This window comes from Phocoena phocoena, chromosome 6 (assembly GCF_963924675.1).
Source record: "Phocoena phocoena chromosome 6, mPhoPho1.1, whole genome shotgun sequence".
Classification (NCBI taxonomy): Eukaryota; Metazoa; Chordata; class Mammalia; order Artiodactyla; family Phocoenidae; genus Phocoena; species Phocoena phocoena.
Genome location: NC_089224.1, coordinates 31,698,057 through 31,715,331, shown reverse-complemented (window position 1 = coordinate 31,715,331; position 17,275 = coordinate 31,698,057). Strand labels below are relative to the sequence as shown.

General features: G+C 34.2%; 1 protein-coding gene across 3 annotated transcripts in view; it reads right to left on the bottom strand.

Moving 5' to 3' along the window:
* The window catches only part of AGTPBP1 (ATP/GTP binding carboxypeptidase 1), a 175,169-nt gene that overhangs the window by 109,341 nt on the left and 48,553 nt on the right, over window positions 1-17,275 (bottom strand). For 2 of the 3 annotated variants that reach the window (XM_065879501.1, XM_065879502.1), the window contains exons 1-5: window positions 13,856-13,921; window positions 9,431-9,494; window positions 8,874-9,020; window positions 8,139-8,270; window positions 2,517-2,610 (exon numbers count right to left, since the gene is read on the bottom strand). In XM_065879501.1, coding sequence (XP_065735573.1) covers window positions 2,517-2,610; window positions 8,139-8,270; window positions 8,874-9,020; window positions 9,431-9,494; window positions 13,856-13,906 — 488 coding nt within the window. In that variant the 5' untranslated portion in view covers window positions 13,907-13,921. Of the gene's footprint in view, window positions 1-2,516; window positions 2,611-8,138; window positions 8,271-8,873; window positions 9,021-9,430; window positions 9,495-13,855; window positions 13,924-17,275 lie in introns of those variants that run through there. The other variant, XM_065879503.1, reaches the window with a different exon arrangement.

Below are 17,275 nucleotides of genomic sequence, written 5' to 3'. Positions count from 1 at the left end.
AGGAATAATGTAGATAACTTACATTCCTTTCTCAGAAGTTTAGACCCACTGATTTCTACATGGTTTTGGAAATAGTCCATGTTGTATATTATACAGATACTTGTGAAATGTTCTTTTCTCCTAGGAACTTTTTATATTAGGTTTGGTAACTTGGTTACAATAGAGTAATGTAGATCTTAAGTAGGAGATCATAACCAAGATCAAGATTAATTTTAAAGTACTTTAAAGATCAAGAAGAGAAAAGGCATAAAAATTTTAAAGATAAAGAATATATTTTTAATATTAACTAGGATTCATGCACATCCACATTACTACATTACTTACCTAAACTAATTACACTGCATTAATATAGGCATTGTGCTAATTACAAGAATTACCTCATTAAATCCTCATAACAACCTTATGATGGAGGCACAAATACTACCATTTTACAGACAGGAAACTGGGGCATAAAAAGTTAGGCAACTTACTTCATATCATGAAGCCAGGGCTAACATGCAAATCAAGTTCTGCAGGGCTCCAAAGCCCACTCACTACACTACATCAATTCTGGAAGTTGGTTTTACTAATTGTGAACAATCATTTTCTTTATCTTGTCACATTTCATCAGATGCTCTAAGACTGTGTGTATGATCTTTATATAAGTAAATATGCTGTCATCCCACCAAATAATATTTAATAAATAATTATATGTGCAAGTAAGCTTCCATTTTCAAGCAGGGTAAAAGCTAAACATCTGACCTTTATTAAGTAAGGGTGAAAAGACTGAGTATGTTCTGGACGTTATTCATTTGTAAAATTTAACCAAATAGTTGATGTGGACAAGTTCTTCCTTATAACAGAATCACAGCTAATAAAAGTAGAAAGAATGAGAAAATTAGAAAAGTCACTATTTTGGAACCTTTTAAGAAATAATGGATCAGGCAATGCTATGAAATATTGCTAAGTTTTTAGGTGAAAGGGGATGGAACATTTCAACACAATGATTTTCAGTGGTGCAAAACAGAGACCCAGCACCACCTATGAAATATTTTGACCATTAAAAAAAAAACAAAAAACAAATCTAATCAAGCCTCAAGCTCCATCAGTCTACAGAAAATTTGAGGGATATACCTACAAATTAAGTGACCCCAGTATACAGTCATCTTAATCTATGTTGGGACATTCTATAAGATGCCACCCAGTTCCTTCAACAAATAAAACAGAACGGAAAAGTAGGGGGACTGTTACTGACTGCAAAAAATTACAAGACTTATCAATCAAGTAGAATGTAGAGCCCTTATTTGGATCCTGATTTGAACAAGCCAACTGTAAAAAAAAGACATTCCTCAGACAATCAGAAAATATTAGATGATCTTAAAGAATTATTAATATTGTTGAACAAAGAAATGATACTTTGGTAACACTAAAAGAAAAAAACTATGTCTGATAGTGATCATACTAAAGAATTTACAGTGTAAATGTCATGGCTGATATTGCTTTAAAGGGCATTTGGAGACAACTGGAGAAAACTAAACACTAGATTTTAGATAGTGTTAGGGAATTAATCATTTTGTTGAGTATGATTACAGTATTATGGTTATTTTTTAGGTCCCTATTTAGCAGAGTTACATAATGAAGTATTTAGGGGAAAAGTGAGAAAATATCTGGTATTTGCTTACAGAAATTCATATATATGTGGAAAACATCTGGGATTTGCTTAAAAATACCCCAGGAAAAATAAATAAAAGTCTGGAGGGGGAATAAATGAAACAAACATGGCAGAATGTTGATAACTGTTGAATATAATAAGTAATAATTAATATAATATAAATGCTGTATTTGAAAAATTCCATAATAAAAATTTTTTTTAAAGAATGACCATTAATTTGGCTTAAGAAAGTACTAAATATAATGAAATAACTGAAACTGCTTTCATTTTGAGGTTGAGAGACCTACAAATGAATATGTGCATATGTGTGTATATATATTTATTTTTTATTTATTTATGGATGTGTGTGTGTATATATATATATATATACACACACACACAAATACACATATATATAACACATATTTTGAGATATATATACATATCTCAAAGTAAGAAAAAGAATAACATGATTTTGACAAAGAAGAAATGTATAAATTTAAAATATATCCAGATAATTGTAAAACTGAAGGAAGTAGTCATTAAAAGACTGTAAAATTGGGTAGGGAATATAGTAGGCACTCAATAAATGTTTCTGAATGAATGATACTCTATAAATGGTCTTTTTTCCTATTATAGTATCTAGGAATGTTCAAAGTCTAAATTTCCATAACACTATGTTCAATGAATTTATCTAATTTTGATATATTTTTGAAGATTAAACTTTGTACTAAAGAAAATCTGTATCATAATTAAATCACTATTTAAGAACTGAGAAAGGACCCTAGATACAATTTAACCCAATCTGCTCATTGTACAGATCAAGATGGTAAGGCCCAAAATAACAAAGGGTATACCTCGATTTACACTTAATACATTTACTCACTTCATAAGACTGGAATTCTTCTTACTAAATGGTCCGACGATTTTAAACATCAGTTCCACAACTCCATTTTTCCCTAAGGATACAGAATTCACAGCTGGGAAGGTGAAAAAAAAAGATGTAAAGTGATTTAAAAACCTCAGTGAGTAGAAATGCATATACATGTGATACACAGCCAAAAATATATACAAATTGTTTAGTACATGTGAACTCAAGTCCCTCGTAAAGTCCACCTTAGTCAATACTTCAAAGGAAGGGGGGTTTTTTTGCTTTATTTTTTAATGTTGCAGGGAAATTGCAGTTACGTGTTGTTAAAACAAAGTGTTAGACAAAGGCATGCCAATGGGAAGATGAGGTGGGAAAAGAAGTTAAAACAAATTATGAAAGGTCCTAGAAGCTGTTAATTCTTTCAACTGCAGGGAATTACCCAAAAGGAACAACAAATCAGATCTGCATTTTAGATACAGGTCAGATTTAACAGCATTGTAGGAAAGATGGATTTGAGAGACACATTAGGAGACTGTGGTCTAGGTGAGAGGTAATGAGGACCTTAACTAAAGCGACTGCAGTAGGGAAAAACAGGTAACAACTTTAGACAGAACATGCAAATAATTACCTAACCAGAAAATTGTGCCTAACATTTTCAATACTGAACAAATATTATTTAAAAATTATAGATACACTGTTTACTGACCTCCTGGTGCTTAATTAAATAAAATGCCACCGAAAATGTAGTTCCTAAAGTTTTGTATGACAATTTAAATTTCCTCTATATCTGTTTATTACTCCATTATCGCTTCTAATTTTAGTCTGTTTTGTGTTCCTTTTTCCTTCATTCAGTGGTTTATCTGTTTTATTTTTAATCCAATTGTTTTATTTTTTAAATCAACTTTTGAAGATTTCATAACGTATTTTTTCTTTACTATTTCATTCCTCTGCTTTCCTTATGTTTATTGCTCTGTTCCTAATTTCTTTGTTTAAACAGCCAATTAATTCATTTCCTTATGTGCTTCTTAATTATTTAAGTGTTAAATATTTAAGTATTCAAAACTATTTTCCTGTGAGTACACCTTTAGCTATATTGTCAAAGTATAGATACAGATAAATAAATACACACACACGCATCTACCACTTTGATTGTCATTATTTTGTGATGATGTTCTGCAATAATATGTACTGTAATAAATAAGGAAACACAAGCTTTAAATGATACATTAAACAAGATGGACTTAATTGATATTTATAGGACACTCCATCCAAAAACAACAGAATACACATTTTTCTCAAGTGCTCATGGAACATTCCCCAGGATAGATCATATCTTGGGTCACAAATCAAGCCTTGGTAAATTTAAGAAAACTGAAATTGTATCAAGTATCTTTTCTGACCACAATGCCATGAGACTAGATATCAATTACAGGAAAAGATCTGTAAAAAATACAAACACATGGAGGCTAAACAATACAGTACTTAATAATGAAGTGATCACTGAAGAAATCAAAGAGGAAATAAAAAAATACCTAGAAACAAATGACAATGGAGACACAACGACCCAAAACCTATGGGATGCAGCAAAAGCAGTTCTAAGGGGGAAGTTTATAGCAATACAAGCCCACCTTAAGAAGCAGGAAACATCTCGAATAAACAACCTAACCTTGCACCTCAAGCAATTAGAGAAAGAAGAACAAAAAAACCCCAAAGCTAGCAGAAGGAAAGAAATCATAAAAATCAGATCAGAAATAAATGAAAAAGAAATGAAGGAAACGATAGCAAAGATCAATAAAACTAAAAGCTGGTTCTTTGAGAAGATAAACAAAATAGATAAACCACTAGCCAGACTCATCAAGAAAAAAAGGGAGAAGACTCAAATCAATAGAATTAGAAATGAAAAAGGAGAAGTAACAACTGACACTGCAGAAATAAAAAAAATCATGAGAGATTACTACAAGCAACTCTATGCCAATAAAATGGACAATCTGGAAGAAATGGACAAATTCTTAGAAATGCACAACCTGCCAAGACTGAATCAGGAAGAAACAGAAAATATGAACAGACCAATCACAAGCACTGAAATTGAAACTGTGATTAAAAACCTTCCAACAAACAAAAGCCCAGGACCAGATGGCTTCACAGGCGAATTCTATCAGACATTTAGAGAAGAGCTAACACCTATCCTTCTCAAACTCTTCCAAAATATAGCAGAGGGAGCAACACTCCCAAATTCCTTCTACAAGGCCACCATCACCTTGATACCAAAACCAGACAAGGATGTCACAAAGAAAGAAAACTACAGGCCAATATCACTGATGAACATAGATGCAAAAATCCTCAACAAAATACTAGCAAACAGAATCCAACAGCACATTAAAAGGATCATACACCATGATCAAGTGGGGTTTATTCCAGGAATGCAAGGATTCTTCAATATACGCAAATCTATCAATGTGATAAACCATATTAACAAATTGAAGGAGAAAAACCATATGATCATCTCAATAGATGCAGAGAAAGCTTTCAACAAAATTCAACACCCATTTATGATAAAAACCCTCCAGAAAGTAGGCATAGAGGGAACTTTCCTCAACATAATAAAGGCCATATATGACAAGCCCACAGCAAACATCATCCTCAATGGTGAAAAACTGAAAGCATTTCCACTAAGATCAGGAACAAGACAAGGTTGCCCACTCTCACCACTCTTATTCAACATAGTTTTGGAAGTTTTAGCCACAGAAATCAGAGAAGAAAAGGAAATAAAAGGAATCCACATCGGAAAAGAAGAAGTAAAGCTGTCACTGTTTGCAGATGACATGATACTATACATAGAGAATCCTAAAGATGCTACCAGAAAACTACTAGAGCTAATCAATGAATTTGGTAAAGTAGCAGGATACAAAATTAATGCACAGAAATCTCTGGCATTCCTATACACTAATGATGAAAAATCTGAAAGTGAAAACAAGAAAACACTCCCATTTACCATTGCAACAAAAAGAATAAAATATCTAGGAATAAACCTACCTAAGGAGACGAAAGACCTGTATGCAGAAAATTATAAGACACTGATGAAAGAAATTAAAGATGATACAAATAGATGGAGAGATATACCATGTTCTTGGATTGGAAGAATCAACATTGTGAAAATGACTCTACTACCCAAAGCAATCTACAGATTCAATGCAATCCCTATCAAACTACCACTGGCATTTTTCACAGAACTCGAACAAAAAATTTCGCAATTTGTATGGAAACACAAAAGACCCCGAATAGCCAAAGCAATCTTGAGAACGAAAAAAGGAGCTGGAGGAATCAGGCTCCCTGACTTCAGACTATATTACAAAGCAACAGTAATCAAGACAGTATGGTACTGGCACAAAAACAGAAAGATAGATCAGTGGAACAGGATAGAAAGCCCAGAGATAAACCCACGCACATATGGACACCTTATCTTTGATAAAGGAGGCAGGAATGTACAGTGGAGAAAGGACAGCCTCTTCAATAAATGGTGCTGGGAAAACTGGACAGGTACATGTAAAAGTATGAAATTAGATCACTCACTAACACCATACACAAAAATAAGCTCAAAATGGATTAAAGACCTAAATGTAAGGCCAGAAACTATCAAACTCTTAGAAGAAAACATAGGAAGAACACTCTATGACATAAATCACAGCAAGATCCTTTCTGACCCACCTCCTAGAGTAATGGAAACAAAAACAAAAATAAACAAATGGGACCTAATGAAACTTCAAAGCTTTTGCACAGCAAAGGAAACCATAACCAAGACCAAAAGACAGCCCTCAGAATGGGAGAAAACATTTGCAAATGAAGCAACTGACAAAGGATTAATCTCCAAAATTTACAAGCAGCTCATGCAGCTCAATAACAAAAAAACAAACAACCCCATCCAAAAATGGGCAGAAGACCTAAATAGACATTTCTCCAAAGAAGATATACAGAATGCCAACAAACACATGAAAGAATGCTCAACATCATTAATCATTAGAGAAATGCAAATCAAAACTACAATGAGATATCATCTCACACCAGTCAGAATGGCCATCATCAAAAAATCTAGAAACAATAAATGCTGGAGAGGGTGTGGAGAAAAGGGGACACACTTGCACTGCTGGTGGGAATGTGAATTGGTTCAGCCACTATGGAGAACGGTATGGAGGTTCCTTAAAAAACTACAAATAGAATTACCATATGACCCAGCAATTCCACTACTGGGCATATACCCTGAGAAAACCAAAATTCAAAAAGAGTCATGTACCAAAATGTTCATTGCAGCTCTATTTACAATAGCCCGGAGATGGAAACAACCTAAGCGCCCATCATCGGATGAATGGATAAAGAAGATGTGGCACATATACACAATGGAATATTACTCAGCCTTAAAAAGAAATGAAATTGAGCTATTTGTAATGAGATGGATAGACCTAGAGTCTGTCATACAGAGTGAAGTAAGTCAGAAAGAAAAAGACAAATACCATATGCTAACACGTATATATGGAATTTAAGGGAAAAAAAATGTCATGAAGAACCTAGGGGTAAGACAGGAATAAAGACGCAGACCTACTGGAGAACGGACTTGAGGATATGGGGAGGGGGAAGGGTGAGTTTTGACAGGGCGAGAGAGAGTCATGGACATATACACACTAACAAACGTAGTAAGGTAGATAGCTGGGGGGAAGCAGCCGCAAGGCACAGGGATATTAGCTTGGTGCTTTGTGACAGCCTGGAAGGGTGGGATGGGGAGAGTGGGAGGGAGGGAGACGCAAGAGGGAAGACATATGGGAACATATGTATATGTATAGCTGATTCACTTTGTTATAAAGCAGAAACTAACACACCATTGTAAAGCAATTATACCCCAATAAAGATGTTTAAAAAAATAAATAAATAAAAAATAAATAAATAAATCTAAAAAAAATAATAATAATAATATGTACTGTACAGTCTCAATTCTAGGTGTTTTATTAATCATTCCAATCCCATAGTCAGGGAATAGAAGAAAATCCATACCTCAGGGGCTTGGGACCTAATATTACATTAGTGAGAGAGGGAGAGAATGTGTGTGTGTGTGTGTGTGTGTGTGTGTGTGTGTGTGTACACGCCCATTGGGAGACACTTCATCTGAGACTCTCTCCCTGTGATTACTGTTTTCTCCAGCTTCCTCAGAGGCTCCTGTGCTATTTATTTTCGGTTCTGCTACTCCCCTATTCATTACTGAAGAGAATTAGCTCCAGGTGACTATGCCACCACATTCCTTCCTTCTCAATTTTCCTCTCATCTGTGAAAATCCAACTACGCATAGCAGTTTTTCCAGCTTCCAATATCCTCATATTCCCCCAAATCTTCTCCACAGGCCACCTACTCATCCCCCTTACTACATGCCTTTACAAACTGGGGGAATTAATGAGAATTCTGAAGATTTTGTCAACTCACCTTCTTACCCTACCTCACTTTTGTGGTGGGGGGTTAGAATTACAAAGAGCCATATTAAATATTCTCTTTCCTTGTCCACGAATTTTAGAGACTTATGAAGTTAAAGTACAGAATTTTCATTTTGTGTTAACTTCACAACACTGAGCTAACTAAAAGCTGCTCTGAAATACTCACAGTTGGCAGAATATACTCGTAAAAGCTGAAGACAAGGCAAAACCAAGCGATGATTCTGCAAATTCTGTTTGACCAAATTCAGGGTTATATTTAGAGCTCCATTAATTCTAGCTTTCGCTCCAAATTTTTTGTCTGTTTAAAAAAAATGAACAAACACAATTTATTCATATATAACTTCTGAATAAAATGAAATGTCATAAAACAATGAAATTTCTAAAACTAATATTGTAAATTCATATTATCAACTAAAAGTTGATCTGAGATAATTAAAGCTGTTATCACTTTCTTATATGATTATGATTAAAAGCTTAACTAGACTGTAAGCTTTTTAGGCACTGAGACGTGACTATAAGATGACTATTAATGAAAAGCAAACACATTCTACCTGCATGCTCCTCAAAGCATTCCCATCCACACTCCCTCCTTCTGGCCTCAACAATATCCATGTTATGTGTATCTTTTGTAACATATATATACCAGGGACACACACACCAAGACACACTTCTGACTTTAACGCATTTTTTCTTCCTTTTTCCACCACATGCAATAGAATTACTCAGGAATTTAGGATCCTGAATTCTTGCAGGTCACTAGTTGACTGTAAAAAGCATTCCATGACTCAGACCAAGAAAAAGCAGTAGCATTTTAGATTGTAAAATTTACCAGTTTCAAGGCACACAGAATTGATGTAACAAAAACAGTTCCACCTGAGAGTCATACAAACGAAACCCTTACCTTTCGGTCCAATTTTTGCAAGAATGGAATGAATCTGCACCATTAACTCCTCATTCAGAGGAGATTCTTTGCTGGCGTTCATAAGTAACTGTAATAATATTTGTGAACCACCTTTGGAGACTAAGAAACTCGCTCTTCGACCTCCACCTAAGAAGTTTTTTGAAAGAAATATGTTGAAATCGCAAATTCTTCTATAACATATTAGATATCACAACCTGTTAGCTTTAAAGAAGTATTAAAAGTGATGACTTCAGAAAGAAAACAAATAGCATCAAAATAAAATTTTATTTTATTTATGTTAGTTTTAAAAATAGCACAGATAGTAAATAAAAGTGATGCAAAACTCTACATTCAAGGCTCGAAAACACATGGGTTTGAGGGACACCAGAAGATACCAAAAACAAAGCAAGAACAAGACTATGACATTTTCACTTCCAAACTCCAATACTCAGAATAGCCTCTGTATGAGTATCAGAAAATTCCAAAAAAAGTACACATGATGCATTTCTGATCATTGTTTACAAACAGAAATTACACCAAAGGAAACAAAAACTTACCAGCTGACACCAGCTCAACAAGAATGCTTAAGATATTAAGTGTAGTTTGAAGATCTTTCGTGTTCTGAAATAAATAGTTTATTTGCTTTATTAAAACATTGTAAATTTGTGATTCCCAAACTTTTTCTGTCTGTCGGGAACCACCTATATTTTACAGATGACCTTTTTGGTTTCTCTAAGAATAAACGTATTCAGGTTTTCACTATTCTCACACATCACTTCAGTCTCATTGTCCTTAAAATTTTTTGGAAATCATCTGAGCTATTATTTTCTTATTATCAACAGGAATTAATTTGAACTCATAAACTTCTACCAAATAGACAATACAAATAAATGTATTAAAATATAAAAGGCACTACAATGTATATATGGTGACTATCCAGTGAGCTCCCCTCTCAAAAAGTAACTGCATTATCAATTTCTTATGCATCCAGCAAGATACTGTACACACATAAAAGTAATCCATGTAAATACACATATATACATAGATTTATTTCTCCAAATGGTATTACTGCTCTATAGATAACTATTTTTATACTGATATTTTTACATGTCAATAAATAGTTTCTTCACCCTTTTTTAAGGGCCACATGATATATTCTACTGCATGGCAATACCATTGTTTATGCAACCAGTCACCTATCAATGGGATATTTAAATTTTTTAAATCTTTTGCTATTAAAAATTGCAACCAAAACTAAGTACGTACACTTACAGGAAAGCAAGTACAACTGTACATGGGATAAATTCCTAGAATTTCTGGGTCAATGATATGGGCATTTATTTTGATAGTAGATATTACTAACTTGCTCTTCACTGAGCAATTTACACTCCAACCCACAATGCAGAAAAGTAACTATTTCCCAAAGTCTGAACAGCCAATCTAATAAGAGAAAATGTTTAAATACTGTACTTTGGTTATATTTCTCTTACTAAAAGCAATGCTTGGATGAAGAAAGCCACACAGACAGCAGAACTGTGGCCTATTCAAGGAACTGCCTCATCCCCAGAGTAGAAGGATTTTACAGTGCTTATTTAGAGGAATTTCGGAATTGCAATGTTATCAGTGACTGGAATGGGACTCTTGTTCTTCCCCTTTCCAAAAGGGAATAAGTGTTGTCTAGTTCACCACTTAAGGACAGAGACTAATGGAACCAGAAAGTCAAATCCAGACCAGAAAAAGCACCACACATTAACCAGAGACCCTCGTCTTAGCACTGTGGGTATTAACTGGACCACTGGCTTACTGGGGACGGAGTTGGAAGAATGAGAGACAAACATTTGTTAAAGAAAAGAATGGACTGCGGCAGGAGCAGTATTGCTAAGTGTTCATCTTCTTCCTGGGTACACAGCCAAACCACATTTTCCAGCTCTTTTGCAATTACGTTTGGGCCATATGACTGAGTTCAGGCCACTGGAATCTGAATGGAAGTTGCACTGCTATCTCATTTACCAGGGAAGCAGGATAATTTTTTTTTGAATACAGTTTTTTATTTTTAAAAAATTTTATACAATTTTAAAAGGTTACTTTCAATTTAGTTATTACAAAATATTGGCTATATTCCCCATGTTGTACAATACATCCCTGTACAAAACTATCTTGCACCCTATAGTTTTTTTTGGGGGGGAGGGGATATAGTTGTTTTACAATGTTGTGTTAGTTTCTACTGTACAGTGGAGCTCCCTGTGCTATACAGAAGGCTCTCATTAGTTATCTATTTTACACATATTAGTGTATATATGTCAATCCCAATCTCCCAATTCATCCCACCCCCTCTTTCCCCCCTTGGTGTCCATTTCTGCCTTGCAGACAGGTCCATCTGTACCATTTTTCTAGATTCCACATATATGCATTAACATATATTTGTTTTTCTCTTTCTGACTTACTTCACTCTGAATGACAGTCTCTAGGTCCAACCACTTCTCTACAAATGACCCAATTTCATTCCTATTTATGGCTGAGTAATATTCCATTGTGTATATATACCACATCTTCTTTATCCATTCGTCTGTCGATAGGCATTTAGGTTGCTTCCATGACCTGGCTATTATAAATAGTGCTGCAATGAGCATTGGGGTGCATGTGTCTTTTTGAGTTATGGTTTTCTCTGGGTATATGCCCAGTAGTGGGATTGCTGGGTCATATGGTAGTTCTATTTTTAGTTTTTTAAGGAACGTCCATACTGTTCGCCATAGTGGCTATATCAATTTACATTCCCACCAACAGTGCAAGAGGGTTCCCTTTTCTCCTCACCCTGTCCAGCATTTACTGTTTGTAGATTTTTTGATGATGGCCATTCTGAACAGTGTGAGGTGATACCTCATTGTGATTTTGATTTGCATTACTCTAACAATTCGTGATGACTGACATATAGGAGAAACTGACAATAATACATAATAGTAGAAGACTTTAACACCCCACTTACATCACTGGACAGCTCATCAGACACAAAATCAAAAAGGCAACAGTAGTCTTAAATGACACCAGAGGCCAGTTGGACTTAAAAAAATTATCTACAGGACCTTACATCCCCAAACAGCAGAATACATAATCTTTTCAAGTGCACATGGAACCTTCTCCAGGATAGATCACATGCCAGGCCACAAAACAAGTCTCAATAAATTAAAAGGCACATGACAAGATGTACAATAAGGATAATTATTATAGAAGTGCAAATCAAAACAACAGTGATATATCACCTCACACCTGTCAGAATGGCTATCAACAAAAAGAACACAAAAAACAAATGTTGGCGAGGATGTGGAGAATAAAACCCATGTACACTGCTGGTGGGAATGTATATTGGTGCAGCCACTGTGGAAAAGAGTGTGGAGGTTTCTCAAAACTAAAAATAGAACTACAGAATGACCCAGCAATTCCAATCCTGAGTATATATCCAGAAAAAAACAAAAACACTAATTTGAAAAGATATATGCACCCCGATGTTCACAGCAGTACTGTTTACAATAACCAAGATATGGAAGCAACCCAAGTATCCATAAACAGATGAATGGATAAAGAAGATGTGGTATATATATATATATATATATATGAGTATTATATATATATACATATATATACATACATATATATATATATATATACACAATAGAGTATTACTCAGCCATAATAATGAAATTCTGCCATTTGTAGTAATGTGGATGGACCTAGAGAATTTTATGCTTAGTGAAACAAGTCAGACAGAGAAAGACAAATATTGTATGCTATCATTTATATGTGAACTCTAAAAAACAATACAAATGAATGTATAAAGCAAAACTGGAACATTCTCACAGATACAGAAAACAAACTAGTGGTTACCAGTGGGGAGAGAAGATGGTGGAGGGGCACATTAGGGGTACAGAATTGAGTTACAAACTACTAAGTATAAAACAAATAGGCAACAAGAATATATTGTATAGCACAGGGAATTTATAGCCATTATCTTGTAATAACGTTTAATGGAGTATAAACTGTAAAAATACTGAATTACGAAGCCGTACACCTGAAACTATAAAAAATATAATATTGTAAATCAATACTATACTTCAATTAAAGGAAAAAAAAAAAAAACAGAGAATTCCCTGGCAGTCCAGTGGTTAGGATTTCACACTTCCACTGCTGAGGGCACAGATTCCATCCCTGGTCAGGGAACTAAGATCCCACAAGCCATGCGGCACAGTCAAAAAAAAAAAACACACACGCATGAACTCACTCCCTGATCATTTTTTTTCCAGTTCTACTAAGATATAGTCTGACGTATAACATTGTTTAAGTCTAAGGTATACAATGTACTCACTCACTCCTTATTTTTAACATTGCACTGAATAAAATATAAAATCTTGATTCTGACTGTCTTGCTGATCCACCCCAAACTGTTATACTAGCATTGAAACTTAATTAATATCAATATAATATAGTTATTCAACCAATGTATGAAGTGAACTTAAACATAAATGAATAACTAACAGAACAAATGAGAATTTCCAATTTCAATCTTTTTTTTTTTTTTGGCCACGCCACATGTTATGCAGGATCTTGGTTCCCTGACCAGGGATCAAACCCATGCCCCCTGCAGTGGAAGCACAGAGTCTTAACCACTGGACCGCCAGGGAAGTCCCTCAATCATTTATTTTAAGCTAAAGATTTATTTCCAACTAATGCTTTATTTTCTATTACCAATTAGATTGGCATATTAAGATTTAAAATACGGTTATCATTATAATCCTAGGGAAATACACTTAGAGGTTTATCTAGTATATGTTAGAATGTTTACATCCCCATTCCAAATAATTTAAAAAAGAAAACAAACTTCCATTCATTGGCTCTACCTCTAGGATAAAAATTTTGTACTTTGTAATTTTTTTTCTCTCAGTATTGGTTGCTATTAACAGCTACATAATTAAAGCATGTCAGTGACTTACCTCTAATGTTGACAGCAGAACTTCCATTCCTGTAGAACCTTTGGCTGTCATTTCTCTCCTTGTTTTTTCTGAAAAGTAGGAAAAAAAGTTTTCTTCTAAAACATGAAAGAAAAAAAATTACATATAGTTTTATCACACAGTTAACATTTACTAATATTAGATATTATATTAGTTATAATTATATTATATTAGATAATATTCCCTGTGGTATACAACATATCCTTATGGCCTATCTTACAACAAATACTTTGTATCTCTCACTCCTCACCACTATATTGTCCCTCCCTCCCTCCCTCCCTACTGGTAACACTAGTTTGTTCTCTATATCTGTGAATCTGCTTCTTTGTTATATTCACTAGTTTGTTATATATTTTAGATTCCACATTTAAGTGATATCATACAGTATTTTTCTTTGTCTGACTTATTTCACTTAGTATAATGCCCACCAAGTCCATCCATGTTGCTGCAAACAGCAAAATTTGTTCTTTTTTATGGCTGAGTAGTATTCCATTGTGTGTGTCTGTGTTTGTGTCTGTATATCACATCGTCTTCATCCATTCATCTGTTGATGGACACTTAAGTTGCTTCCATATCTTGGCAATTGTAAATAATGCTGATATGAACACTGGGGTGCATATATCTTTTCAAATTAGTGTTTTTGTGGCTTTTTGGATATATACCCAGGAGTGGAATTGCTGGGTCATATGGTAGTTCTATTTTTAGTTTTTTGAGAAAGCTCCATACTGTTTTCCACAGTGGTTGCACCAATTTACATTTCCAACGACAGTGTACAAGGGTTTTTTCTCCACATCCTCACCAACATTTGTTATTTGTGTTCTATTTGATAATAGCCATTTTGACAGGTGTGAGGTGATAGCTCATTGTGGTTTTGAGCTACATTTCACTGATGATTAGCAATATTGAGCATATTTTCATATGCCTGTTGGCCACCTCCATTTTCTCTTTGGAAAAATGGCTGTTCAGTTCTTCTTCTCATTTTTTAATTAGGTTGTCTATTTTTTTTTTGATGTAAAGTTGTATTAGCTGTTTATATATATTACATATTAATCCCTTATCAGTCGAATCATTTGCAAATATTTTCTCCCATTCAGTAGAAATGGAAACTAGATGATCCTTTTCATCACAATAGATAGAAAAAAAAAGGTTGTCTTTTTGTTTTGTCAATGGTGTCCTTTGCTTTTAAATTGAATTAGGTCCCATTTATTTATTTATTTTTGCTTTTATTTACTTTAGGACATGAATCCAAAAAATTATTGCTGCAATTTATGTCAGAGTGTTCTGCCTATGTTTTCCTCTAAGAGTTTTATAGTATCCAATCTTACATTTAGATCTTTAATCCAATTTGAGTTTATTTTTGTATATGGCATTAAAGAATGTTTTAATTTCATTCTTTCACATGCAGCTGTCCAGTTTACCCAGCACCACTTACTGAAGAGGCTGTCTTTTCTCCATCGTATATTTTTGCCTCCTTTGTCATAGATTAAGTACCTGGGTTTATTTCTGGGCTCTCTATCTTGTTCCATTGATCTATGTGTCTGTTTTTTGTGCCAATACCATACTGTTTTGATTACTGTTTCTTTGTAGTATAATCTGAAATCTGGGTGTGTGATTCCTCCAGCTCTGTTCTTCTTTCTCAAGATTGTTTTGGCAATTTGGGGTCTTTTGTGTTTCCATACAAATTTTGAAATTATTTGTTTTAGTTCTGTGAAACATGCCATTCGTATTTTGATAGGGATTGCACTGAATCTGTACATTGCCTTGGGTAGTATGGTTATTGTAACAATACTGATTCATCCAATCCATGAACATGGTATATCTTTCCATCTATTTTTGTCATCTTCAATTTCTTTCATCAGTGTCTTATAGTTTTCAGAGTACATGTCTTTTGCCTTCTTAGGTAGGTTTATTCCCAGGTGTTTTACTCTTTTTGATGTGATGATAAATGGGATGGTTTCCATAATTTCTGTTTCTGATATTCTGTTATTAGTGTACAGAAATTCAGCAGATTTCTGTATATTAATTTTGTATCCTGCAACTTTACCAAATTCATTGAGGAACTCTAGTAGTTTCTGGTAGCATCTTTAGGGTTTTCTATGTATAGTATCATGTCATCTACAAACAGTGACTATTTTACTTCTTCCTTTCCAATATGGATTCCTTTTATTTCTTTTTCTTCTCTGATTGCTGTGGCTAGGACTTCCAAAACTATGTTAAGTAAAAGTGGTGAGAGTAGGCATCCATGTCTTGTTCCTGATTTTAGAGAAAGTACTTTCAGCTTTTCATCACTAAGTATGATGTTAACTGTGGGCTTATCACATATGGCCTTTATTATGTTGAGGTATGTTCCCTCTATGCCCACTTTCTGGAGAGTTTTTACCATAAGTAGATGTTGAAATTTGTCAAAAGCTTTTCTGCATTTATTCTTCAATTTGTTAACGTGGTGTATCACACTGTTTGATTTGTGGATATTGAAGCATCCTTGCATTCCTGAGATAAATCCCACTTGATTATGGTGTATGATCCTCTTAATGTATTGCTGGATTCAATTTGCTAATATTTTGGTGAGGATTTTTGCATCTATGTTCATCAGTGAGATGGGCGAAAAAAATTTTTCTTTTTTTGTGATATCTTTGTCTGGTTTTGCAATCAGGGTAATGCTGACCTTGTAGAATGAGTTCAGAAGCATGCCTTCCTCTGCAATTTTTTGGAGTAGTTTCACAAAGATAGGTATTAACTCTTCTCTAAATATTTGGCAGAATTCACCTGTGAAGCCATCTGGTCCAGGACTTTAGTTTGTTGGGAGTGTTTTAATTACTGATTCAGTTTCATCACTGGTAATTGGTCTGTTCATATTTTCTGTTTCTTCCTGGTTCAATCTTGGGAGACTGTACATTTCTAAGAATTTGCCCATTTTTCCTAGGTTGTCCATTTTATTGGCATATAGTTGTTCATAGTAGTCTCTTATGAGCTCTTGTATTTCTGTGGTTTCAGTTGTAATTTCTTTTTCATTTCTGATTTTATCAATTTGAGCATTCTCTTTTTTTTTTGATGTATCTGGTTATAGGCTTATCAATTCTGTTTATCTTTTCAAAGAACCAGCTCTTATTTTCACTCATTCTTTCTAATTTTTTTAAGTCATTTCATTTATTTATGCTCTGATCTTTATGATTTCTTACCTTCTACTAATTTTGGGTTTTGTTTGTTCTTTCTTTTTCTAGTTTCTTTAGGTGTAAGGTTAGGTTATTTGAGATTTTTGTTTCCTGGGCTAAGCTTGTATCACTATAAACTTCCCTCTGAGAACTGCTTTTACTGCATCCTACAGATTTCAGACCATTATTTTCATTTCATTTGTCTCCAGGTATTTCATGATTTCCTCTTTGATTTCTTCAGTGATCCATT